At 41.8% G+C, this 27,587-nt stretch overlaps 1 protein-coding gene across 4 annotated transcripts in view; it reads right to left on the bottom strand.

Annotated features, from left to right (window-relative positions):
• Nucleotides 1-5,651: 5,651 nt before the first annotated feature.
• The window catches only part of LOC138768941 (galactoside alpha-(1,2)-fucosyltransferase 2-like), a 32,824-nt gene continuing 10,888 nt past the window's right edge, over nucleotides 5,652-27,587 (bottom strand). For 2 of the 4 annotated variants that reach the window (XM_069947019.1, XM_069947017.1), the window contains exon 2: nucleotides 5,652-8,924. In XM_069947019.1, the coding sequence (XP_069803120.1) occupies nucleotides 7,765-8,907 (1,143 nt within the window). In that variant the 5' untranslated portion in view covers nucleotides 8,908-8,924 and the 3' untranslated portion in view covers nucleotides 5,652-7,764. Of the gene's footprint in view, nucleotides 8,925-26,765; nucleotides 26,810-26,907; nucleotides 26,991-27,587 lie in introns of those variants that run through there. The other 2 variants (XM_069947016.1, XR_011359185.1) reach the window with 2 other exon arrangements.

The raw sequence follows: 27,587 nt of genomic DNA on the forward strand, positions 1-27,587 counted from the left end.
TCTTCAGCCAATCAATGCGCTGAAGAGGGGAGCCGAAGGAACGCAGAGATGGTTAGTGCAGCCCGATCGTTGGAAAAGCTTTGCAACTGAGCTTATCGGCACTGCTTTGCGGTGCACATCGTACCATGTGTAACAGGACCATAAGTTCTAAGTAGTTAAAAAGAACTTTGATTAAAGATATGTTTACATACTGTAGACACCAGGAATAGACCATAAATCGAGAAAATATAGGTGAAGGTTAACTTTGAAAAAAACACTAATAAAAATGCATAGTTCCACATGGGTTTTTTGGGGATAAAAATGATAGCTGGGAAACATAATATGTGGAGTATGGAGTTATTGAATAAGAATATAGAGACTGTGGACAGTCTAGCCCAGGCCACAATATACCCCACCAGACTATATTCCTCCAAGTTATCATGTCACTGGTTTTCTCAGTTCTGACCCAGGCTACAGTATACCCCAGGGGATATATTCTATACCAGGGGGTGTAACATAGCCTAGGCCAGAATATATCCCTCCAAGTTATCGTGTCACTGGTTTTCTCAGTTCTGACCCAGGCTACAGTCTATACCAGGGGTTGTAAAATAGCCTAGGCCAGATTATATCCCTCCAAGTCATAATGTTATCACTTCACTGTTTTTTTCACTTTCTAATTTGTTGAAAAGTGCACAGATTTATTTATTTATTTATTTATTTTTTATCATACTTGGACACACAGCTGCTTCCCCTTGTTGAGAAATACAGTACAGTGCTTACATGGAACTGACAGTAGGTGGCGCTGTCCCATCACTGCATCATCTGCACTATTTAAGCAGGTGGAGGTTTTTATGGGCTGTGCAAAATTTTACGGTTGTTGCGCAAAAATCATCATTAGACGCAAGTGCCTTGATACATCTTGTTAAATTTATTGCACAATTTATGTGTTTTTTGCAGTCCATTTTTATTCATCCTTATTTGCAACAAAAAAAATGGATTGAAAAACGGATCAAAACAAATTTTTTTTTAGTGCGCACAAAAATGCGTTCAACCACAGTATTTGTATACGCTAAAAAAAAAGATGCATTTTTATCCATTTTTTATTATGGAATGGCAAAACTGATAATGGAAAAATTGATCAAAATGGAGGCACACAAACACTTCCTTTTTTCTCATCCATTTAGCAAAAAACTGGGGAAAAATGGGGGAAAAAAAAGTGGACTGCAGTAACACAGTGTGAACCCAGTCTAAAACAGCTTGGCTACAAAGCTACGCTAGGGTAGGATTTTGTGCAAAAAAATTAAAATTTGCACTTGACAAATCTAATGAAAAATAGTTAATAGAACAACCGCCCCCTCTCCCCTTGCATACATTGAAAAAAGGTGCAGGCATTGAAAACTGATGTAAAATAGCGCAAAACCCTTAATAAGTCTTGGACAGGTATTAATGAAGTGCACAAAATATCCTTATTAGCCAAAAAAAAACAATGATAAATGTCCCCTATGGCCCCGTTCACACTGAGCAAGAATGTCGGAATTCCGCAGCGGTGCGCTCAGTCGCGGAATCCTGCCGTGCTCAGTGTGCTGCTTTGAGTGAAGGAGAGGGTGCGCGCTCCTCCGCTGCCACGGTCCTCCGCTCAAAGAAATGACGTGTCATTTTTTTGAGCGGAGAAGCGAGGACGCGCGCGCGCCCTCTCCTTCACTCACAGTAAGACACTGAGCACGGCGGGATTCTGCATCTCAGTTGCCCCTAGCAACCAATCAGATTCCACCTTTCATTTTCCAAAGAGTCTGTGAGGAATGAAAGGTGGAATCTGATTGGTTGCTAGGGGCAACTGAGCCAGTTTCACTTTACACCATGTTTGATAAATCTCCTCCTATGTGTTCAGATTTTTAAGATTTCCATCAGTAGCTTCTTACTTAACTCAGCAGACAAAGCCGAATCCCCATTAAATGTTGAAAAATTAAGTATTTCTTGTGTATATCACTCATTTCATGGGGGTATAAAATGGCCTTAGGGGGTATGAATTGGCCTAGGCCAAAATATACCCGGGGTATTATCTAGCCTAGGACAAAGATGTACAATGCTTGTGTCTCATGGCACTGATGGAACCCAAACCTGATAAAAACAACTGATTGGTGATATCAAGCTTTATGTTACTTATTGGGGCTGTGTTCTTCATATTGTTTGTGGTTTATACAGATGTAGATATCTTCAGAAATAGTGTTATCAGGTAAAGATTTACCAGTTGTCACTTTACCGTACAATAAACAAATAAAATAGAGAGTAAACTTTACATCATATAAAACCAATGAGTATCATTAAAGAAAGGAGCACAGATATTACTCATGCTCAAGGTGGGGAGTTTTGGAACGCTCCCCTCTACCTCCAGGTTCTTGTTCAGAAAAATCTCAGCAGACATCTGTGGTGGAGGGGGAGCGTTCAAAAACTCCACACCTTAGCATGAGTAACATCCGTGCTCCTTTCTTTAATAATACGTATTTATGGTTTCATATGATGTAAAGTCCGCTCTCCATTTTATTTTATGGTATTTCGGAGACCGTAAAACTGGAAGTTCACACAAGGAGGATCAGAGCGAGCCATACATGATTATTTTTGGCCGTGTTGCATTTAGGAGTCCTCACCACTCACCAAGTGTAATGGTGTGTTTACACTGAGAGATTTAGGACAGATTTTTTTAAGCCAAAGCCAGGAACAGACTATAAAGCAGGAAACGGGTCATAAAGAAAAGACAAATTTCTCCTCTTTTCAAATCCATTACTGACTTCGGCTTAAAAAAATCTGTCAGATAAATCTGTCTGTGTAAACACAGCATACGTTTACCGTTTCTAAGGACTAGTTCTCACCAAAGACATCACCACTTCCAAAGTTTTTTTTTACTTTTTCTACAAAGTAGCTATAAGAACCCTGGGCACTTATATTTTTCTTCTAGCTTTTAGCCTATATTCCTGAAACGACCTACTTTCTGCTGTTACCCTTGGAATTGCCAGGTAAATGCCCTATAATGCCCTTGAATAATTTGTATGGAGTACATTCTTGGTGAAGATGTCTACATGATTTCAATCTATTGCTTAAGTCAAACCTTCATTGTTGGGGGGCTAGGGTGAAGACCATGAAATTTCTTGGATTATGACGTCCAGCCAGTACCGTGCCTTTAGCATTCGCTATTCAGGTGTGCAGTATACCAGCCTGTTTCTGGCTAAAAAAGCATAGTTTGTTTCCTTTTTTACTCTTATGATTGAACTAGTGTTTTTTCAATGTCTAACGTGGATGTTATCGCAAGACAAAATAAAACAAAAACTCATGTTCTATAAAAAATAGCATTTTTACTTAACATGTCGGAATAATAAAATATTCAGGATCAGTATGCTTAATATTGGATTATCTCAGTTGGATGTGTCACATAAAATTTATAGCATTATGTTGCAACTCTGTAAATGATCATTTTCCAGCACAAATATCTTCCAGTTTATAGAGAGTTTTCTTGTTCAAAAGAAATAAAAAAACAAATAAAATAATAATAAAAGTGAATTTGGCACTGAGCTAGATTCTGGAATGCCCTGACTGCCTTAGTGGGTCCAATGCCAATAGTTGGTTCTGTGGAATAGATATCCCCTATATTCTATATCAAATGCCACATTCTATAGTGCACCGTTATAGAGGCCAGACAAGCAATAGAGCAGACTTTTTCTGTTAGCTGCCATGACTGTTAAATGGAAACATATTAAAGTGGTACCCCAAGATCAGATAATTGGTTTTTAAAGTGTCGATTTACCCCTGACAGGAGGTTGTGTAGGTCAACATTATCTTGATGTTTATTAATATCTTCATTGGGCCATTTAGTGGGAAAAATGAGGTGTGCTTACAGCATGCTGCCTTGTTCTGAATAATACCACAAGCAGAGGAGCAGACAGGGAACAGATACAGCAGCTTTTGCAAAATTGTATGGAGAGAGGGTCTTCTATATAAAACAACGTTCTGCAGTAGCTCTGGAAGGGAAACTGTCTGGAGTGCTATTAGAGGGTAGTGGGTTGTCATGAACTCTGGGAATTGTAGTACTGAGCAACAACTCAACCAGGAACTACAGTTATTATCTGGCCCAAAAAAACACAAAATAGATTTTTGGTGGTTTAGACTGGTAGTATTTTCTTTTTACCAATCAGAATACCCCTTTAAGCAGCTCATGTTGGCTTCTGGTCTCCATTTTAAGAATACAACAGGAATGCTGAGTGTATTCCTAGTGCTATAAAGATTGTTGCCTTGGCTGTACCATCTCAAGGATTGTTATGTAAAAATATAGGTAGCACAAAAAAAATCTGTCAGTCTTTATTGGTGCGTTTACATAGAGAGATTTATCTGACAGATTTTTTAAACCAAAGCTAGGAATGGATTTGAAAAGAAGAGAAATCTCAGTCTTTCCTTTATGACCTGTTCTCTGTATATAGTTTGTTCCTGGCTTTGGCTTAAAAAATCTGTCAGATAAATCTCTCTGTGTGAACACAGCCTACATTATGCTTAGCTATCAGGTGGCAAGGGACTGGTGCCAAGCCACAGCATGCTACCTCCTCCCTCCCCCTACCTTGACTGAATGACTACAGAGCTTGGCTTCCAGCATTGAGCTTTTTACAAATTAGTCAAGGCTGGGAAGGGGTAGGCATGCATACTATGGCTCGGCACCCCCTCTCTGACATCTAAGCATGACACAAAGCTGTCAGATTCCTTTTAACTAATATTATAAGTCATATACAAATATGCAACTTCAACTCTTTAAAAGGGGTTTCCACATCTATAAAAAATAATTGCTTCCTGGCCACCTCTAAGCCACCAGAGAAGGTTGGGAAAGCCATATCAACTGTCTTATGCAATTTGGGTAAGCCAGCACCGGGAGTTATACTGCTTATATAGCTCCAGGAGTAACATAAGCAGCAAAGCTACGCCATTTTTGTAAATCCTATCATCATCAATGGGAGTTACTCAAATTAAGTAAGACAGCCTACTTTATAGTTTTCAGCCTCCTAGTGGTAACAAACAGGCTGGTGAGGGCTGAGACATCATAATTTTTGTAAAAAAAAAAAAAAAAAAAAAAAAAGAAGAAGAGGAAAACCTTTAATTATAGAGCATCATAACACTAGAATTGTCTGTAATATTTCACTAAGAAATGCAGCTTAGCATCAACTGACTGGTTGCTGTTGTTAGAGGGAACCAATCAGCCCGTTTGGGTTGATATGGTTCCCTTGAGCATTGTATAAAGCACCTGGAGCGGCCCGACACGTACCGGCCGCGGCCGCAGCAGGTGCTTTATAACGGAGAAAATGACTTTTTTTCCCCGGTTCGTGACTAGATACGAGTGGGGAAGTAGTCATGGTGGGCGGCTCCCCGCTCGTATCTAGTCACTGCGCTCTGACTGTCAGCGCACTGGGCGGGTTGATTGACAGGCAGAGAGGCCAGTAACTGACCTCTCTGCCTGTCAATCATCCCCTCTGAGCGCGCTGACAGTCAGAGCGCAGTGACTAGATACGAGCGGGGAGCCGCCCACCATGGCTACTTCCCCGCTCGTATCTAGTCACGAGCTGGGGAATAAAAGTCATTTTCTCCGTTATAAAGCACCTGCTGCGGCCGCGGCCGGTACGTGCCGGGGCCGCTACAGGTGCTTTATACAATGCTCAACGGAACCATATCAGCCCAAACTGATTGGTTCCCTTTAATGCCCCATGTATAAAATATTTTATATAATAAATAAACTTTACATCCTGAACACATATAGTCTCTTATAACAATAACCATCATCCCTATAGAGATATTGGTAATACTGGATACTTTAAAGTTTCACTATTGTTATAACTTTCAAAATCTAAATCAACAGTAGATGTGATATAAAGCAAGTTTGCGATATACATTCATTATTTTTTTTTAGTTATCATGGAAAACACGGCACTTCCTGTTTTCTGTTTGCTCAAAAAACAGGAAACAGAAAACAGAAAGTCCCGTGTTCCCCAGGCCATCTGAGCGCTCACAGAGAGAAGGTAGTCAAGTGACTGATGGAAACATTGAGCCGTGACTCTCTGTACCAGCTGAAATTTCAGTGTTTAGTCTGTTTTTTTCAACCAGCACAAGTCAGAAAATCTGCCTTCTGGAGACTGGACCTGAATTTCTGGTAAGTACAGCTTTGTTTTACAGCATGAGAACAAAAAAATAATAATGAATGTATATTGCAAACTTGCTTTATATCACATCTACTGTTGATTTAAATTTTTGAAAGTTATAACGACAGTGACACTTTAAATACATGTAATCTACTGTTTGCACAGGTGCAGTGAAGCTTCCGATACTGTGGCTAAAGTTGGTACTCAATGCGCCTGGTCCGGAAGAATGACAGGAGCTCGGTTCTGTCATAAATTTATGCCTGGACAAGAAATAAAAGTTGAGACAACTTTTTGTATAGTGCCTCTGCTATAATAAAAATAATAAAGAGCCAATTCTTGTGATTGGCTGAGCGAGCAGTCACTGCCGAAATGAGTCCGTCTTGGAAGTGCTGATGGCACCAACGGTCAGTGGGGGACCCAGAGACACACAGGAGGATACCTGCAGTGGAGTGGGAAGAATAGCTTCCTTATCATTTTCCTTATAACTACAGCACTATATAAAAAGTTGCACAAGCCCGGAGAACACGAAAATGGCTGCACATCTGAATAAGCTTTAGTATGAAACATGGGATGTGCAGTCATTTTCTTGTTCTCCAGGCTTGTGCATTCTATATAAAAAGTTGTCCCATGCTGGAGTATCCCCTTAATGTACTTACAGTCCTAACCAGAGAATCATACGGGCATCTAAAGCGGTACTCCAAAGAACAAAACATGGTTTTAAAACCAACTAGTACCAGAAAGTTATACAGATTTGTAAATTAATTTTATGTTAAACAATGAAAGTCTTCCAGTACTTATGAGCTGTTGCAAGTCCTGCAGGAAGTGGTCTATTCTTTCCATTCTGAGACAGTGCTCTCTGCTGCCACCTCCGTTCATGACAGGAACTGTCCAGGGTAGTAAAAAGTCTTCATAGAAAACCTCTCCTGCTCTGGACAGTTCTGGACAGCAGAGAGCACTGTGTGAGACTGGAAAGAATAAACAACTTCCTGCAGGACATACAGCAGCTGATAAGTAATGAGTTTAAGTAATCCACAAATCAATTTGTTGTTGTTGTTTGGAGTACCCCTTTAATGCCCCTTCATACTTTTTGTTTTCAAAGAGTACCTGCATTGATGTAGCTTTTCCCAGTCAGCATACAGTTGCTCCTGCCACTGAAAGATTGGGTAATCATGGATACTTTCACACCAGGCGAGTTCTATGCAACAGCCCTATTTCATCAGAATAGGGCTTGTGCATGGAACTCACCCAGCAAGAATGTATTTCATGGTTACCCAATCTTCCGATTGCCCACTGTTTGGGAGAAGATTCATAATGTCAGATATACTGAAATGGGTTTTGTACACAGATTTTCTAGCAGTTTTTCATTCAATTTGAGCCAATGTCAATGGATCCAGCATGAAGGCAATGTGTAAGCCCTCCCTCTATACTTCCCGTTACGTTTAAATCCACGTCTCGAGAAACTGCCACAAAACGCTATGTATGAAGCACCATCAAGCAGGCAGTTTGACCCTTTGATGTACTATAGAGGAGCCTATATAAAATCTCCATACCTACAGTAGGCATCAGTAAGGGGGACAAAAAAAAAAAAAAACTCACCGAAAAGGCACTGTTTGTAGTGCATTTAATATCTGCCTCTTAGCCTGTGACGTTTTTGGTATAACCAAAATGCAATAAAAAATATTAGGGAAATAGTCACAAAACACACAGTGTTTTTATGAAAAATGATATCTTTCAAACAGACTTCAGAGGGGTTAAGAAGTGGCGAGAGATCCGCTGGAATCCCGATCCATTCTGGAAGAAAAGCAGCTTCATACTTAAAAAGTTTAAGAAAAGGAGAGTCAGGTAAAGTGTAGTTTGACAGGTAGATGGTTTCTCCTCCTACCAAGTAACCAACCCAGATACCAAACGTCCCTATGGTCATGATGGTGTGGTTACAATGAGCCAACAAGGCAAAATCCCGACTGGGTGAGCCTTCCTGGCCATCTCCAGCAAAGTGGACATCACCCAATGAATTGTTTATATTTGCTTTACACCAATTCATCCCATTACTGGTCACCACAAAGAGAGGGTTCTTATACTTGTTTCTGAAATAGTCCATGGCTTTTTGCAAGTAACCCTTGTCAGCGACCACCCCTTTCCATGTATTTGGCATCACACGCACATAGTCTCCTCTCCGAACATGAACCCCAACAAATGTAACGTTTTTCCGGTCCCCTCTAATTTTTTCTAGGTAAGCGTAAGACTCCTCTTTGATAAAGTCATGGAAGGTAAATTCTCGAAGAATCTCATCTCTTATATGGTGGTAGAACGTATACGAACAAGGCCAACCAGTAAGTCTGACAAAATCACCTTCAATGTGTCGGTACTCATCAGACATCCAGTCGTGAAGTTCATAATCTCTCCATTGGAATGAAGAAATGTCATCTTCATCAAGAATAGGTAACCTAATTTTGAAGATCTTTGACAGCTGGTTGTACATCTCTGGTGAAATGTAGGCTTGGTGGCCATTCATCTTGGCAAGGGCATATAGCGTAGCATACTCGCCCATTAAGTTTCCCAAACGTCCAGTCGCATATATAGTCCACATACCAGGCAGTCTGGGCTCAAATTCCACGGCATAGATATTTTTCTGAGATGTCCTGTGCCAAATCCTTCTTTTCATCTTGAATATGTTAGCAGCCAGGTTGGCATGGAAAATGAAGGAAAACCCAATGGTAAAAAAGAGTAGGGTTATACCGAAGGACATAAAATAACGTTTTCTCATTTTTTCACAGGTCCCAGCTACAAAAGAAATGGAGACAAAGGATAAGTTATGTACATAGTGGTGTAGTCACAAAATTACTAAGGCTTCTAGTTGCATATACATAAATTCAATGTAACAATATTTTATTCTAAAACTTCAACCATGGGGGATTTTGACAGTGTCACTTTAAAAGAGTTGTCGGGGGGATTAAAGTAGTGATAGTCACCTGCCTCCATTCTCCTCAGCTGCTGTTTGAAAGAAGCGGAATTCAGGTTCCTGTGACACGTTAGTCCCACCTAACTCAGCCAGTCACTGGGCTTAGTAGTGTCCTGCCTTGGCCAGTAATTGGGTGAATGGGGCAGTTCCTGTGAGAATTTCATGTGGGGACTGGGAGACAACTAAAGAGCAGCTGTGGGGGAATCAAGGTAGGTAAGTATCATGAACACCCCATTTAATGGAATAGGATTTTTTTGTTTTTAATAGGACATTTAGAGGTCTACACAGCTAATGGCTAAATATATTTGTCGAAGCTAGTGTGGCTCAGTTAGTTAGTGGGTATTTGGTTGGTCCTTATTCTACTGGATAGTTGATCATTTTCCAAGTATATTTAAATGTGGCCATAGGGTCTTCATTTTTTTAAAGGGTTGTCTGGGATTCGTAGGGCCCTAGTACACCAACAGATTATCTGGCAGATTTTTTTTAAGACAAAGCCAGGAATTAATTTGAAAAGAGGAAAAATCTCAGTCTTTCCTTTGTTACCTGTTCTCGGTTTATAGTCCATTCCTGGCTTTGGCTCCGAAAAAATCTGTTAGATAATCTGTTGGTGTAATAGGGCCCTTAGGGTTGAAAAAGTAGAACCCAACTTATTCTATTCCAATTGCATTGCTGCTTTGAGAATACACAGTACAGTATGCGACTTATAACTCAGGGTAATCTCATGGTAACCATTAAGCTCAAAGACAGAGGTTAAAAAAAAAAAAAAAACACACACACACACACAACAACACATCTATATTCCATAAGAAAATGATAAACAATTTACATTCTTTATAGTGAATGGATTGTTATATTATAGACATCAGTAATTAGGCGGATCACAAATCAGCCATTGATGGTTTAGAATTTGGAGATGTTTGACTGTGGTTCAACAACATTCTCCAAACTTGAGCTCTCTGCATTTCACTCCTGGTGACTACAGAAGTTGGAGGCCGCCCTAGGGCAGCTAGGAAAATATGGATATAGCACATTCAACACTATTTACAATGGGGGCCGAGAATGAACCTGCCGTAATGGGTTCAATTTTCAAAAAGTTAGCAAAACTCATAGCAAGCTCATTGGGTTAAGAACTAGCAAATTGTTCACATTGAATAGTACAGCACAGATATAAAATTACAATAACACAGGTGAACAATCTGTTATAATCACCTGCACCACACCTCTAAAATAAATGACTGAATGTGTACAGGTGCCGCTCTGAGTAGGCAAACTTATCAGTCGTCCCAGGATAGCAAGGTAAAAACTAAAGAATTGAATACTGTATGTATACTTGGGCACAACTCCAATGCCAGTGTAAATTAAAAAAAAAAAAAAAAAAAAGATAAATATAAACTATTCTTAGGCTGCCTTTTTCTGATGGTGCAAGAGGACTGTAAGTAACTGTGTGTGTAAATGATCATGTATAAAAAAAAAAAACACACACACAACACACCACCCTACGGCTGGGTTCACACTACGTCTATTTCAGTCAGTATTGTGGTCCTCATATTGCAAACAAAACCAGGAGTGGATTGAAAACACAGAAAGGCTCTGTTCACACAATGTTGTAATTGAGTGGATGGCCGCCATTTAATGGCAAATATTGCTGTTATTTTAAAACAACGGCTGTTATATTGAAATAATGGAAGTTATTTACTGTTATATGGCGGCCATCCACTCAATTTCAACACTGTGTGAACAGAGCCTTTCTGTGTTTTTAATCCACTCCTGGTTTTGGTTGCAATATGAGGACCACAGTACTGACTGAAATATACGTAGTGTGAACCCAGCCTACAAGTGGATATGCCAGCTCACCATAGGAGTGAAGAAACAGCCTGTGCACTGATCCACTGTTGGAGATAGCAATGTCTAGCACCACGGTTCTTGTATTGCAAATCCTTTCTTGATCCAGTTAAAAGAGGAGATAGGGAACAACACACGTAAGGGAAGACAGATGTCTCATATCTTGATCCAATTTTTTTTTCCATATGCTGTCACATTATCATTTGTGCACATGGATGATTGCGTCTGAGTGTACGTACAGTATTAAGTACTTATACTTTTCTTTTTAGTATTAAAGTTAACCTGTGGGCACAGTGTATGAGGGCAAGGTCTAAGCTTGGACTGATCCACATGGGAGCAGGTGAATCCCCAGATGGGCCCTATCCCTTGGTGGGGCCCTGAGCAGGAGGTGGGCTGAGCTCTAGGATGACATATAATCCCCCAGCACTGCTGCACATGCCTGTCACCCAGTCACTCACTGCCACTATATAGTAAGCTGAAGTTTCATATAATTATATAGAGGCAGAAAGTGATCAGGATGACAGGCAGCAGCATGTAATGTGCAGAGTTAGTACAACCCCTCTCCTCTGGGACCCTTCCCCACCTCCTCCTTTCAGGCTGCCTCCATCTGCTCTATGTGCTGCTGCTGGCAGTCAGGACACAGAAGTAGGGGAGAGGGAGGCTGCAGCCTGCACAGCATGGCCTTGGAAAGGCTCCTGGATCTCCAGATCTGACAGCATGTGCTTTCCTGTACCAAAGGTAAATGTGTGTGTACATATGTCTTATGTATGAGTATGTCTGTGTGTATGGTGCATGTGCATATATTACCTAATGTATGTATATATGTAATGTGCATTTGTTTATATCTGTATATGATGTATATATGTACGTATGTATGACACGTGTGTGTACTATATATGCATAAAGGTAATGTGCATTTCTTTATGTCTGTGTATGAAGCCATCCATTGCCCATGTGTTGGCCAATGGCAACACAATTTCTGGCTTTGTCTACATGCAGTATCACCTTGGGGTACCTGACCCTTAAAATTAATTGAGAGGGACTCTGTTGGGGTAGCATCAGAGGACACACTATAAAAATTAAATAGGGCACATTATATTTGAATTAATTCAGATTGCACTTAGCTTATTAGGGTGGATTCACATGTACCATGTAAATCCGCCGCAAGTTCTGCAGTGAAAGCTGCAGGGGAGCATGGACAGGTAAGCATGGTGTCTTCATTATTTTTAATGTGATGACAGTTAAGTAGTCATTACATTCTGACAGCAATGCCATAGACTTTAATGGGACTCAGAATCCCAGTGGATTTCACAGAAAAACTCTCAGCTAGAGATGAGCAAACCGGGTTCGGATTCAAGTCCATCCGAACGTTCAGCATTAGATTAGCTGGGGCTGCTGAAGTTGGATAAAGCTCTAAGGTTGTCTGGAAAACATGGATACAGCCAATGACTATATCCATGTTTTCCACATAGCCTTAGGGCTTTATCCAACTTCAGCAGCCCCCGCTAATCACATGCCGAAAGTTCGGGTTCGGATGGACTCAAGCATGCTCCAGGTTCGCTCATCTCTACTCACAGCATGAAATCCACTGCAAGTGCAGTACATATGAATTCAACTATGTAAAAACAGCAGCCATATTTTATAACAACGTCCGTTGTGCCAACAACAACCTCTATTTTTTAAACAATCGTTAATTGTACAAAGCGTGAGCATAGCCTAAGAATGAATTTTATAAAACTCAAGAGGGCAGTATGAGGGTACTTTAAAGGAGACGTCTGGCCGTTTTGAAAATCCAGCAGCCGGCAGGTATGAATTTGATAACAAGTAGGAACTTATCTCTCCCTATGTCAGCGATGTGTGACAGGAGTGGCCGCAGCACCCCACTGGGCACCAGGATCTCCAGCACCGACACGTCACAACCCAGCTAATGGACTGGCCGCTCAGCCAGTCAGTGATTGGGGTGAGATGACACTCCAGTCACTGATAGGTTTAGCGGCCAGTCCATCAGCCAGGGCAGGCCCCCCCCCTTCCGGCGGGGGTCCCAGTGCTGGTCCCGCCACTCACTGTGGGCATGGGGTTAGTTTAGTCAGGTTAGTTAGTACTTGTAATCAAATTCCCCCTTGCCCCTGACGGCTGCTAGATTTCCAAACGTCCGGACTTCTCCTTTACAGAACTCGTCTCACTGGCGGCTATATCATCACATTTAAAAAACATCTATAGTGTGTTAATCTGACTTTACAATTAGTAGATTTAATTGTATTCAATTAAATTTGATTTTCTACAGTGCACAGTCTGTTCCACCCCCATGATAACTGGGGTTCCATAAGTCCCAGCATGCCCTGCAAGCCCCTAGCTGTTTTAATGGGTTGTCTGGGGAGCAGGGCAGATCTTACCTATTCTGCTTCCCGGCGCTTTACTTGCTGCCTCGGGCCATCTTGGGAAGTCAGATCTTTTCTCCTCCCTGGACAATCCCTTAAAAGCTATGTGAGCAAGGTTCACGGTTGTGAAGTCACATTCCTGCTACGTAATGGTCTAGTTCCTACTGTATTCACAGCTTTACATGTATACTCCGTTATTCATTAACTTTCTTGCTACAACCCCCCCCCCCTCCCCGATTCCTATAATATAAAAGGTTCAACTATTTGTTTGATTAGTTGTACTAGTCAATGATCTGTTGAATAGGTAGGAAATTCATAGCAAAACTGCAAATCTTAAGAGCACATACCCTGCCCCCTAGAAGCTTTATAGCAAGAAAGGGAGAACTATTATAACTTTGCAATATTAGTACAATTACAACGATGTGTAACTTGTATTACTGTATTATTTTATTTGATGGCTTTTAGAAAATTAAAACCTTTTTAAAAATCTAAATGTTCCTTAAAATTGCTCTATTCGCCTTCTTCTTACACTTTTACCCTTTGGTCTATGGGGCTGTGTGAGGTGTCATTTTTTGCGCCATGATCTGTCCTTTCTATTTGTACCTTGGCTGCATATATGCAACTTTTTGATGGCTTTTTATTACAATTTTTCTGGATTAGAATTTTGCACTTTGGCAGGTTTTTGCGCTTACGCTGCTTATCATGTGAGATCATGAATGTGATAATTTAATAGTTCGGGCGATTACACATGTGGTGATACCAAATATTGTTTATTTAACAAAATGGAAGAAAAAAACTTTTTTTTACATGGTAATTAGAAGTCTCTAATATAGATCAATGCTGTGTATATAATACAGAACTGATAGATTAGATCAGTGCTGTATTTCTCTGGTCTGCTGCAGACCAGATCTGTCAAGGACCTAGCCTGTATCATTGTCATTTTGACGCTGATGCCCGGCAAGCTAAATTGTACGGATTGAAAATCACCCACCCCCTGCTAGACCGCCACAGATTGGTGACAATAGCTATTTAAATACAGCTGTCAGCTTTGACAGCTGCATCTAAATAGTTATTTAGCGGGCGCGTGCCCACTAACTGCCGCGGTCCCGGGCTACTAATAGCAGCCGGGATCGCGCCCGTTAAGAGCGGGGTCGCCACACAGCCCCCCTACCCAACCCAGGACGTACAGTTACATTCTTGGCCTTGAAGAGGTTTTTAAGCATTGGTACAAGGGTTACAAGAATCGTCATTGCCACCGGGCCTGCATGCTAGGGTCACCTGCTGCCACCCCCACTCCCACCACCACATCCTGTTATTCTGCAGTTCTCTCAAATCAGCGGTGAAAATGAGAGCCGGTTAAGAAGAATTACAGTGAGCAAGCCTACAGGCTGTTCTAGTCATTTGTATCAGCACATCACTAATACAACGAAATAGAGTGCTGTCAGGAACCAGGGACCACTGCGATCCCTGTCCTGCCTCTTGCTGTGTAATGAGGAGCAGAGCAATTAGCTCCACCTACATTACACAGCATCCAGACCTGACCAGAAGAGGCCAGAGGACAACAGGTGTCTGGACAGGGGAGGGGGCTTATATGGGCTGTGTATCCCAGCCTGTACATCCCCCTGTGGCTCTGAAGGGAGACATGGAGGACCAGAGCATGGCATGTGCCATCTACAGGACACACAGGAACATCATCTCTGCAGGGAAGTGAACAAAGGTGACAGAGAGGAGCCACAGCACTGGAAGATATAACAGGAGAAGATGCCATATTTTATTTTCGGACAACAACCTCCTGTTTTTGTTTTTGTTATTTTTTGTAATTTTTTATAATTCAGACCATCCCTTTAAGGGGTCATGGTGGCATAGTTATCTAGATCACGGATCACACATGTATGACAATTTCTAGAAGATAATAAGACATTTGGACAGCAAAAGAAGGACAATTGGACAGCAAAAAGAGAAGATGTAAAAAGCAAAAAGAATAATGGATAACATTGTCTCACTACACTGAATCCCAGTCTGTAGTAGGAGCTGCTTTAGGTAGTGTAGAAACTTTCAGCTTTTATAGAACCTACTAGAAGGTAGGTGGAGCTTGCTATTATGTTCCACACAGTACACAAAGTTCATTTGAGTGCAGCCTGAGAGAGTTCTTCAGGAGTAGTGTATTGTTAGTGGAAATCCCCAGGATAGAAACGCTAAGCAAGTGGACTTAAGTATATTGGGTAACAGAGGTAATTTGAGCCACTGAACTGTCTCTTTCTGGGATTCAAAGGGACAGTTGAGCAAGGAACTTTGAATACTTCTAGGAACCGAAAATAGTGACTTTCAGCCCATCCTAGATACTTATGGGTGGGTTCACAATTAACGGGTACACAGCGGATTTCACAGCAAAATCTGCTGCGGATCCCTCCACTGTCACTTTCAATAAGATAACATACATACATTACCGCTCCGCCCTTTGGCTTGCTTCAGGGGAATGTATGTACCAGGCTGGGAGCTGACTTTAACATACTCGCAGAGGGACGACAATCATTAAAAGTGACAGGGAAGGATCAGCAGCGGATCAGAACCAGAAAGTTATACCAATTTGTACTTTACTTCTATTTAAAAATCTCCAGTCTTTCAGTAGTTATCAGCTGCTGTATGTCCTGCAGGAAGTGATGTATTCTTTCCAGTCTGACACAGTGCTCTCTGCTGCCACCTCTCTCCATGTCAGGAACTGTCTAGAGAAGGGGATTTTTTATCTAATTGCTACTGCTCGGGACAGTTCCGGACACGGACAGAGGTGGCAGCAGAGAGCATGGTGTGAGACGAGAGAGAGACAGAGAGACAGAGAGAGAGAGACAGAGAGAGAGAGAGAGACAGAGACAGAGAGAGAGAGACAGAGAGAGAGAGAGAATTGTGAACTAAAGGGGCAAAATGTAAGAGAGTTAATTTTGAGTGCACAATGTATTATAATGAACTTCAGTAGAGTGCAGTGTGTGGCAGCACCATACAGTATGTAGTACATTGAGGAATCTGTGTTACTGTTCATACTTGGAGCATTGATTTAACATAGAAAAAAAATCTCCGGTTTATTTGCAAGAGATATGGCCTTTTAAATACGAGGAGGAAAAAACAGAAGTGCAAAAAACGAAAATTGGCTCTGTCCCTAAAGCCTCAATTCTCTGCACAATGTACGTAGAAAGGGAACAAACAAACTACTAACAACTTGTACCAGGAACGAAAGGAAATAGAAATGAAAGAGATTCACAAAGCCGGTAATGGGTGGAGTATGTTATTACAGATGAGTAAAGCAGCTGGAAATTAGTTTTTGAGCCGCGCAAAACAACTCTTAAACAGATTTCATTAAAACAGCCAAAACTATGGTAACTACAATACTGGGGCTATTACAGAAGGACAAATTTGTGAAAGAATGTTGTTGTAAAAGTGTCAAAAAGCTGAAAGTCACAATTAAAAAAAAAAAAAAAAAGCCAACCAGTTAATCATCCAATTTTAGCCATTCCTCTCCCCTCTGTCCCTATATCGCTCTGTTAGTCTCTCCCTGCTCTGCTGTAACTGCCTGCTGCCATCCTGCTCTCCACACACAGCAAATTGGCCACCTCTATTTCCAAACCGCCTTATATAGAGGGGGAGGTGCTGACATCACAAAAGGGCCTGCAGCTGATTGGATGGGTGCTAGAGATTATAGTTAATCCCTTTCTCCCGCCCAGTGACACTCCAGACAGCATATGCAGATGCCAGTTTGGTTTTTTATGAATTTCCTTTAAGAATTGGCGGGAATCCGTTTCACAGAATGCAGCGAATTGACATCACAATTCGCAGTGAATCTTGATTTGACAGATTCGCTTTGCACATCTCTATGTGACACATTAAAAGTGGTCAATAGAATTGTCGACTTCAGGTGTATAGAAGCCTTGGGAGATAGGGTCACAGTGGGCCTCAACTTTCATCTACCCAGTCATATTGTCATGGTCTTTGCTCTAAGGGGTTATCCAGCGCTACAAAAACATGGCCATTTTTCCCCCTACTGTTGTCTCCAGTTCAGGTGCAGTTTGCAATTAAAGGGGTACTGCAGCAGGGGGGGGGGGCACTTTTTTGCTGGGACCAGGGAGGAGGTGGCTGAGGGAAAAGACGTCCACTCACCTCCCCACCTCCATCGCAGCGCTCCAGCACCCGGCCGCTTCCTGGTGTCTGGCGCGGGCAGACTTGATGTCTCAGGTCCGCTCAGCCAGTCAGGAGGCGGGATCCGTTTCAAGCCCTCTCCGATCCCGCCTCTGTCACTGACTGGCTGAGCGGACCTGAGAAGTCAAGTCTCGGGCGTCAGACACCAGGAAGTGGCCGGGGACCGGAGCGCCGTGATGCAGGACCCGCCGCTGGAACCGGGGAGGTGAGTGGACGTCTTTTCCCTCAGCCACTAGCAAAAAAGGGCCCCCCTGCTTGAGTACCCCTTTAAGCTCCATTTACTTCAATGGAACTGAGTTTCAAAACCCCACCCAAACTGGAGACAACAGTAGGGGGAAAGTGGCCATGTTTTAGTAGCGCTGGATAACCCCTTTAATGTTTCCGGGGTGTGTGGATTTTTCAATAAAAAGTATGCAGACATTTGCGGTGATTTATTTTCTGAAAGGGAAAAAACCCATGTAAATTTCTCAGTATAATATCTATTCATCACCAAGTTCCTCATACAGTCATTTCATTACTGGAGTAGGTGGGTGCTGTACATGCTTAGTTATGATTTTTTAATCTTCCCTTCTGACACACACACACACAAGTTGAGAATGACACAAATATTATATTTTCACATGATCTGCTGCCCTCTGGTTTTTATGTGTGTTTGTCAGATGTTTTTTTCACATACAGAAATATAATTACAATCATATTATGAGTAACACAATGTTCTCAATGGGATTAAGATCTGGGAAGTTTTCAGGCCATGGACCCAAAATTTCTATGTTTTGTTCCCCGAGACATTTAGTTATCACCTTTGCTTTATGGCAAGGTGCTCCATCATGCTGGAAAAGGCATTGTTGGTGGCCAAACTGCTCTTGGACGGTTGGGAGAAGTTGCTCTTGGAGGACATTCTGGTACCATTCTTTATTCCTGGCTGTGTTTTTAGGCAAGACTGTGAGAGCCGATTCCCTTGGCTGAGAAGCAACCCCACACATGAATGGTTTCAGGATGCTTTACAGTTGGCATGAGACAAGACTGGTGGTAGCGCTCACCTCATCTTCTCCAAATAAGCTGTTTTCCACATCCCCAAACAATTGGAAAGGGCATTCATCACAGAAAATTACTTTACCCCAGTCCTCAGCAGTCCACTCCCGGTACCTTTTGCAGAATATCAGTCTGTCCCTAATGTTTTTTCTGGAGAGAAGTGGCTTCTTTGCTGCCCTCCTTGAGACCAGGCCTTGCTCCAAGAGTCTCCGCCTCACAGTGCGTGCAGATGCACTCACACCTGCCTGCTGCCATTCCTGAGCAAGCTCTGCACTGCTGGTAGCCCGATCCCGCAGCTGAAAATCAGCTGCTGGTCTTTCTTGGGCACCCTGAAGCCTTTTTGGCAACAATCGAACCTCTCTCCTTGTAGTTTTTGATGATGCCATAGATTGTTGACTTAGGTGCAATCTTTCTAGCTGCAATACTCTTCCCTGTTAGGCAATTTTTTTGCAGTGCAAAGATAACTGCACATGTTTCTTTAGAGATAACCATGGTTAACAGAAGAGAAACAATCATTCCAAGCACCAGCCTACTTTTAAAGTGTCCAGTGGTGTCATTCTTACTTAATCATGCCAGATTGATCTCCAGCCCTGTCCTCATCAACACCCACACCTGTGTTAATGGAGCAATCACTGAAACAATGTTAGCTGGTCCTTTTAAGGCAGGGCTGCAATGATGTTGAAATGTGTTTTGGGGGATAAAGTTCATTTTCTAGGCAAACATTGACTTTGCAAGTAATTGCTGTTAAGCCGATCAATCTTTATAACATTCTGGAGTATATGCAAATTGCTATTTTAAAAACTGAAGCAGTAGACTTTGTAAAAATTAATATTTGTATTATTCTCAAAACTTTTGGCCATGACTGTACATACACACATAGTGGTACCTCAGTTTAAAAGTAACTTGGATTGAGAGCGTTTTGCAAGAAGAGCTCACAGTTTTTCAAAATTGTAACTTGGATTAAGAGCATAGCTTTGGTTTAAGAGCTCCCTGTACTAGGTGGGAAGAGGAGGGGCATGGTCTGCATAGCGGAGTCTTCTACAGCCCTGTACTCTGAACCCGGGAAGTCTCCCTCACCTTCCAAATCACAGCAGATCCACTTCAGGCTGGGGCTTACATCAGAGGACAGGACTGAGGTGGTAATCTCTTCATAGCTGTAACCCCTCTCTCGCCGGACAGAGAGCGCTGCTATAGAGTGCCCACATATACCATGCTCATTACTTCACACGCAGCCATTCACACTGCTGTATAGAAAAGTTCCTGTCACTGTCCTCCTGCACAGCTCGTCCTGATTGGTCCATGCTGAACACATGGCCCTTCCCCAGTACTGTCATGTGACCACACAGATCTCTGACAGCAGCCCTGCTTCTCTATTCTAGCCTGTTGTACTACGCTACTGCATTATGGGTATCTGCAATTCCATCCTGTATCTACAAACTGCTGCTGTATTTCCTGATTTATGCAGTTACTATACTCCACATGCTGATTGCTATACTGTACAGTAACTTATAATATCACATATTCAGCTGTTTCTCATTGTTTCATTTGTTTTACATGTTATTCAGAATATAAAATTATTATTTTTGGGGTGTGGAACCAATTGTCGGCATATCAATGATTTCTTATGGGAAAATTTGCTTTGGTTTAAAGAGTGGATATATTTGGTTTTTTTTTTATTTCTTTGTTTTTTTGTTGTTGTTTTTTTATCTGAGGCTTAGCTGTACAGGGATTTTTTTTTTAGGCAATTTCGCCATGCACATAAATTTTCCTGTAGTTTATACTATCAATGAGTTATTTTCTTTCAAATCAGCTGGAGACAGAAAGTGGATTGGACACCACTGTATGGCATCAGTCACTGGCATTCATTTTAACATATACTTTGTTAGGTTTAATAATCTTTCATGATATAACCAATAAAAAAATACTATTATAGTCTATAGGTGATGGATTTGTTGAACAGTGGCATTCATCACCCCTCAGAGGACAAATAGGTCACCCTCAGCCTATACTGAATTCGCAAGACGGATCCCATGTTAATCTATGGGTGGTTGAGCCCATGGTTAGACATCCAGCACAACCTCTAGGGAGTCTGGGAAAACATGGATAAAGCCACTGGCTTCTTCAGCCACTGGTATTCAAATGCCAAATGTTCAGATACAATCATGCTGGAACTGCGCTGAACTCTAATCAGGAGATTTTCCCTCCAGGTGCACGTACAAGCTGTAAAAGAAGTCAACACCCAATAATAGGAGAGCGCACCCTAGACCATGACATGGGTGTTCAGGCAGATGTGATACTGCGTGTCCCAGCATGTACTGTCATTCTAAGATTCACTCTTTGAATATTTTAGTACAAGGAGGAAAAAAGGATCCCTGGATCTTCCAAACTCTTTCACAACGATTGTATAATAAAGAACCTGATTTATTTGTAAGAAAAATAGTATAAATTCATTCATAAAATGGCAATAACGCGTTTCGGGAGTCTTAACTCCCTTCATCTGATTGCAATCTGAAGTCTGGTAAAAAAAAAAATTTATTAAAGTATTGTACTACTGCATCAAGGCTTCACTTCCTGGATAACATGGTGATGTCATGCCCCGACTCCCAGAGCTGTGCGGGCTGTGGCTGCCGGAAAGGATGATGGCAGGTGGATGCTCATTGTCCCTCCAGTGTCCTGTGTCCCTCTGCCATCATCATCTCCAACAGCCACAGTCCGCACAGCTCTGGGGGCCAGGGTTGTGACATCACCATGTTATCCAGGAAGTGAAGCCTTGATACAGTAGTAAGTGCGGGGAAAAAACATTTTATAAGCATTTACCGTAATAAGTGTACATTGGTGATTTGTATAAATTTTGAGGCGCAATATAATACTCTTATAAAAATTTTCGCCGGACATCTCCTTTAAGACTCCTGAAACACATTATTGCCATTTTTATGCATGATTTTATACTGGTTTTTATCAATAAATCAACTTCTTTATTTTACAATCGTGAAATTTTTTTTATGCAGCCGAGAGGCACTAGTATCAGCCATAGGTGTGAGGTGCAGCACTCTTTCTTCCCTGAACCGCATTTTGTTTCTCTTTTCTCCGTGTATTGCACTCCTCCTGGTGAGACCCACATGACCGCAATTAGCAGGAGACACCTGAGTGCACATGGTTTTAATCCCTCCTGTCTGTCCCATTCTATCTTTGATACCTATGGTGAGTGCAATACCTTATCCAGACTTGTGCTGTTGTTTGGGGGCAGCTTCCTCCGCTGGTGGTGCTGGCTGGGTTTTGGTGTGGCAATTTTGGGTCTGGTCCTGTGGCATGGGGGTTGCAGGGCCGTTCCATGGCCTCCCTTCCCTGACTGTGCACGCCTGCGGGGGGGGGCGGGGGGTCGCTGACCGGCACAGTGTGGACTTAGTGTAGGGACCCATGTGTATCAGATACCTGCACGCGGTACATGAGGCAGTGTGGCTTGATCAATTCACATACAGAATTCTTATGTTTTTTATGCAGCCGAGAGGTACTAGTATCAGCCATAGGTGTGAGGTGCGGGACTCTTTTTCTTCCCTGAACAGTCTTTATTTTACAATCGTTGTGAAATTTTTTTCGTACTACATGTTTCTACGGCATCGGACATTGGGAGATCATCATCGGACACTTCGAGCTACCCCACAGCAGGGTGATAATGCACAAAGCACAAGGTGCTAAAAGGTGAGAGTCCTTCTACACTTTTGTTTATTCATACACCTCATATATACAGGATTACACGAGGCTCCATCCTTCTCGCCTTTTTGTGTCTCTTATAACTCTTTGAATATCACACTGCATACAATGGTCTAAAAAGGACCTAAGCAGGAGATCATCACTTTCTGTAATAAAGACAATCAACAGATGACAATGATCAGCTGATCGCATCTTTAGGTCCGAATGTGGTGTTCCACCACGGGTGTTTTGTGTTTCTCCCTTACATCTGTCGCAAAAAGCTTCTTACTCTAGGTTACTCTGGGAGAGTCACTGATGGAGAAGGATCTGGGTGTACTTGTAGATAATAGACTACAGAACAGTACACAATGTCAGTCAGCTGCTTCTAAGGCCAGCAGGATATTGTCATGCATTAAAACAGGCATGGACTCTCGGGACAGGGATATAATATTACCGCTTTATAAAGCTTTGGTGCGGCCCCATCTGGAGTATGCTGTCCAGTTTTGGAACCCGATTCACAAAAAGGATGTTCTAGAGCTGGAGAGGGTACAAAGACGGGCAACTAAACTAATAAGGGGAATGGAGCATCTTAGTTATGAGGAGAGATTAAAAGAATTAAATTAGTTTAGTCTGGAGAAGAGACGTTTAAGGGGAGATATGATTAATTTATTTAAATATATAAATGGCCCCTACAAGAAATATGGGGAAAAGATCTTCCAGGTAAAACCACCTCAAAGGACAAGAGGGCACTGCCTCCGCCTGGAGAAAAAAAAGGTTCAATCTCCGGAGGCGACAAGCCTTCTTTACCATGAAAACTGTGAATCTGTGTAACAGTCTACCACAGGATCTGGTCACAGCAAAAACAGTAGAGGGCTTCAAAACAGGGCTAGACAAGTTCTTAGAGCAAAATAATATAAATGCATATGTATAGAACCTATCACCCCTCCCCCTTCCCTGTATCCATCCCCTCCTTGGTTGAACTTGATGGACATGTGTCTTTTTTCAACCGTATTAACTATGTAACTATGTAAGTGGTGATGAAGGTAGTATTCTATAGTTTCACCACTAGATGTCAGTATTTTCTATATGTTTGCTCTTATGTATTCCACAGCTGAAGTTAGCAAAGGGTTACTGTTTTGTGTGTGCCATGTGCTGTTGCTGACCTATAGGAGATGCTCTTTATTTTTAGCCTATCACTCTTCTTTCTTTTGCTCACATTCTTTTCCACCACTCACAGGGTACCTTGCTTAACCCCTGAAGGAAGTTACTTGGTGGGAGGAGGTGTAGAGTCAGTTCTTACCCAGATTCTCGTGGGAGAAGGACACAGTGCAGACGTCCCTGCTGTAGCAAAGCCAGGGCCTGGTTCTGCCAGGAGCCTTGTCCGGGACAAGACAGTGTGTTTAGTGAGTCTATTCTAAGACACGCGTGTATGCAGATGCCACTAGAGACACTCCGCTCTTTCAGTATTACTTCAATATCTACTATAGACACTATAGAGGGAGAAGAGTCTGGGAGTATTCTAGCTCATGCCGTGAACTAGTCTAAAAGGTGCTGGGCAGTATCCTGATTCACAAGAGGAATTAGCCTGGATAGGAAAAAGCTACCAGAGGGTCTGCGTAACTTATCTCACAGTGCAGAAAGACCATGGCTGAGGCTTGTATCACCTTATTAGTGTCCCTCGACACTGTAGGGCAGAAGGTGATCAGACAGTAACTCCTTATTCTCAAATATTCTGTCAAGTTCTGGCAGAGTACATTGCTACATTTGGTTGGGACTCCGTTGACAAACTCCTCTTGTCTCCTCTATTCTAAACTCTCCAAGCACCACTACAACTATCTCTACTCCTTCAGGCATCTCCTTAGAACAAACGAGTTCAAGCACCAAAGTCCATGTAAAGGTTTATCTATTTGCTGCAAAAGTGTTTTGTAGTATCAGAGACTGAACAGTATAGCGGTTCTATTTTTATATCACTGGGACTAAGTCATCCTTTCCCCTTTCTGTGGGTGGCGGTACTGATAGTACAGGTGGGTCAATTGCCACTCAGGACTACCGTGACAAGAGCCCAAGGGACCCATTACAACCTGGCAGGTCACCGACCATTTGGGGATTACAGTCATTCACTATACAAAGCATGTACCAACCTCACACCTGTGTGCTGGACTAGCACTGGCATCATGACACTTACATCTTTGGCTGAGCTGTCACATCATCATCACAGCTGTACACATCACACTAACCTAAAATCATAACCCAGCGGATGCTCATCACTACGTATAATAATTAAGTATATACATACTTGTCGACACTCCCCGCAACCACCGGTACAGCTTCAGAGCCAGTCTGAAATGACAGACAGCTCAGTCAATCTAGCAGATTTGTGCTTGCTTCCTAAAGTGATTAGGCCATGTAATACAGCCCTTAGACTTTGAAAGGGGTCATGCCAAATATACATGATAAGCAATGCAACCTTATTGTGTGCCAACTGCACCGCACCCTTGGGAAGGGTGTACAGTGACTGTGACCTTCGTACTGTCACATGAGGTTTTTTTTTTTTTTTTGAGGCCACACCTTAGCAGTATGCCTTCTAAGACATGGATCAGGAATATCCCTTTCATGTGTGAGTTGGTATTAAAAAAAAAATTAAAAAAAAGCACACAATTTTTCTTAGACAGGCTGATCCGGGCCATAGTGTAGTTCCGGAGAGCATGGGAAAAATAAAAATAAAATCATAGCTTGTCTCACATCTGAAAAAATAAATAAATCTAGAGACAGGCCATAACCGTACACGTATATAAAGAGAAGAAATGTTGTCAGACAGCCAGACCCCTATCAACATCTTGTGTAGGAGGAACTATGCAGAAGTGTTGTCTTGTGTAGGAACGGTCCAATAGTCTGTAAGCAAAACCACAAAAGATGGAACTTAAAGGCTTTTCCTCTCATTTCACTCTGATGTAAAAAAAATAAAAAATAAAAATAAAATCAACTGGTGCCAGTTGTGCCAGAATGGTATCATTCTCCCACACAGATGTGTGGTCTCTGAGACTACAAGTCTGTGTGGGAGGATGATACCAGACACAAACAGGGGACCTATACTATGAGAATTTTACCACCTTGTGAAATTTCCCGCATATATATTATTTTTGAAATGTGTTATCTGTATTCACAGAGCCATGATTAAGGACGACTACGCCGAAACATGTCGGCCTTTTAAATGAATTTATAATAAAGAATTGTGTATTTGATGTGAGCCGGAGACTCCCCTCTCCTCCTATCACCACAGAAGCAACAGGAAGTTTCAGCTTAATTGTCCTAGCGGTGAGAATGAAAACTGCAAGATTTCAGGATTATTTTATAATATTGATAGAAAAATCTAAAATAAAAAAAAAAATAAAAAATTCACCAAAAACTTGTAAAAAAAAAAAAAAAACATTAGGTTATTTTCTGATGACACATTCCCTTTAAAACCTAGCAGCCAAATAGTTAGTGGCTAAATTCTCTCAGTGGAATGAAAATCAGCTGCAAGAATGCAGAGCCATAGGCCATAACATTACAGGATACCACAGCGATACGGTACATGTGAATACACCCGTAGCCACTAAGAAGATTCAACTAAACTTCAAAATATCCATCCACAAGTAGCACCACCAGCCAGGCTGCACACAGACTTAAATCCACCATGAAGTACTGAAGGATACAGCAGCTTACCCAACTATCTACCGTACATGGGAGAAGAGCTGCATTTAAAGGTACTTAGATCACTTATGAGTGACTTAAGTTAAGAAGGTTCCAAAAGATCAGAACCATCTGTTTAAGGGTCAATCCCATCTCAACTAATATAGTTAAACTTATAAGATAGACTTAAATATTTTTGTTAAGACTTAAATATTTTTGTTAATGCATTCGCTTAGTAAATTTGCCTTCTCCCAATATTGCCGTTCTCCCCCCCCCCCTTTGATGACAGCTAGCGATGTGCGCACACTAGAGTATGATTGTTTCCTAGTGCTGCATCCAACTTCTTCAGCCACCAGTATTTAAATGCCAAACAACTGAACTCAAGTTTTTCTCTTCTCTGACAGCCAGACCACGGCTTTTAGAGCAGAGTGGTGGTCTGTAAGCTAGACCACTGCTTCTCAATTCCAGTCCTCATGGCCCACCAACAGGTCAAGTTTTGAGGATTTCCTTAGTATTCCACAGGTTATATTATACTCAGTGTATTAGGTATTATTACAGCTCGAAGCACTGACCTAGGCAACGAGCTGTTAACAATGGGAGGGAAAGAGCAGCAGATCAATAGAAGGAGGCACCTTTGCTGAATGAATGTATGTTAAAAATCTTTAATGTGACATCCCCTATAAACATAAAACTATATTAGTTGAGCTGGGTATATCCTTTAAACACAATAATGATGTATCCTTGCCCAAAGCCCCTCTTACTTTGACTGCTGCAGAAGAAAACCCTGCCCTGTATGGACACATCAAGCCCTGCACTGTTCCCTGTATAACACTGCATGAGGTCTTTATATAATTGATCACTCACGTGGTTTGGTAGCCATCTCTTCAGGTCCAACAGGTGTGGTAATTCTCACGTAATGAACGGCCATGCAGTCTGTGAAGTCTGTACACATGAGCTTCCAGGAAACAAGTACCAAACATGTCCTGTGGAGCACTGCTCCCTCTGCGGGCCACATACAGGGAGGTTTGAGAACCTTTCTAAAGTTTCCATATTTTTGGAACTATCATATCTACAACTATCACACAAGTCCTAAAATAGATAAAGACAAAAAAAATAATAATATCAATTGCCCAATTGCACTGATTTGGTTCCCTGGAACACAGTATAAAGCTGGTGTGCAGCTCGCGGCACGTATCAGCCACGGGGCCGCCACTTTCGTCAACACACAGATGCCAACAGAACAAATAGATTTCAACCTCCAAGCTATCCACTTCATCTTGACACACAACTGTTTTGAAGGTGAATATTACAACCAAATTTCCAGGACGGGCATGGGCACTAGATTTGCACCTAGCTATGCAAACTTGTTCATGGCCTACTGGGAAAACACCACTATAACACATTTAGGAAAAAAACTACTCTGTTGGAAACGATACATTGATGACATCCTCATTTGGCAAAGCTCCAATACAGATTTAGAAGTATACGTGTCCAAACTCAATGTTAACCAATACAATCTCAAAACTTCTCACCATATCAGTTTTTTTTTTTTTTATTTATACATCACTTCACAAGAGAATAGACTAAATTTGCCAAAACATACAAGGAACCAATTGCCAGTTGGTTTCTTGTAACAGAATATACATTATTTATTTTATCCGCTAGTTGTCATCTACCACGTTGGCT

The sequence above is a fragment of the Dendropsophus ebraccatus genome, chromosome 12, assembly GCF_027789765.1.
Source record: "Dendropsophus ebraccatus isolate aDenEbr1 chromosome 12, aDenEbr1.pat, whole genome shotgun sequence".
NCBI classification, from domain to species: domain Eukaryota; kingdom Metazoa; phylum Chordata; class Amphibia; order Anura; family Hylidae; genus Dendropsophus; species Dendropsophus ebraccatus.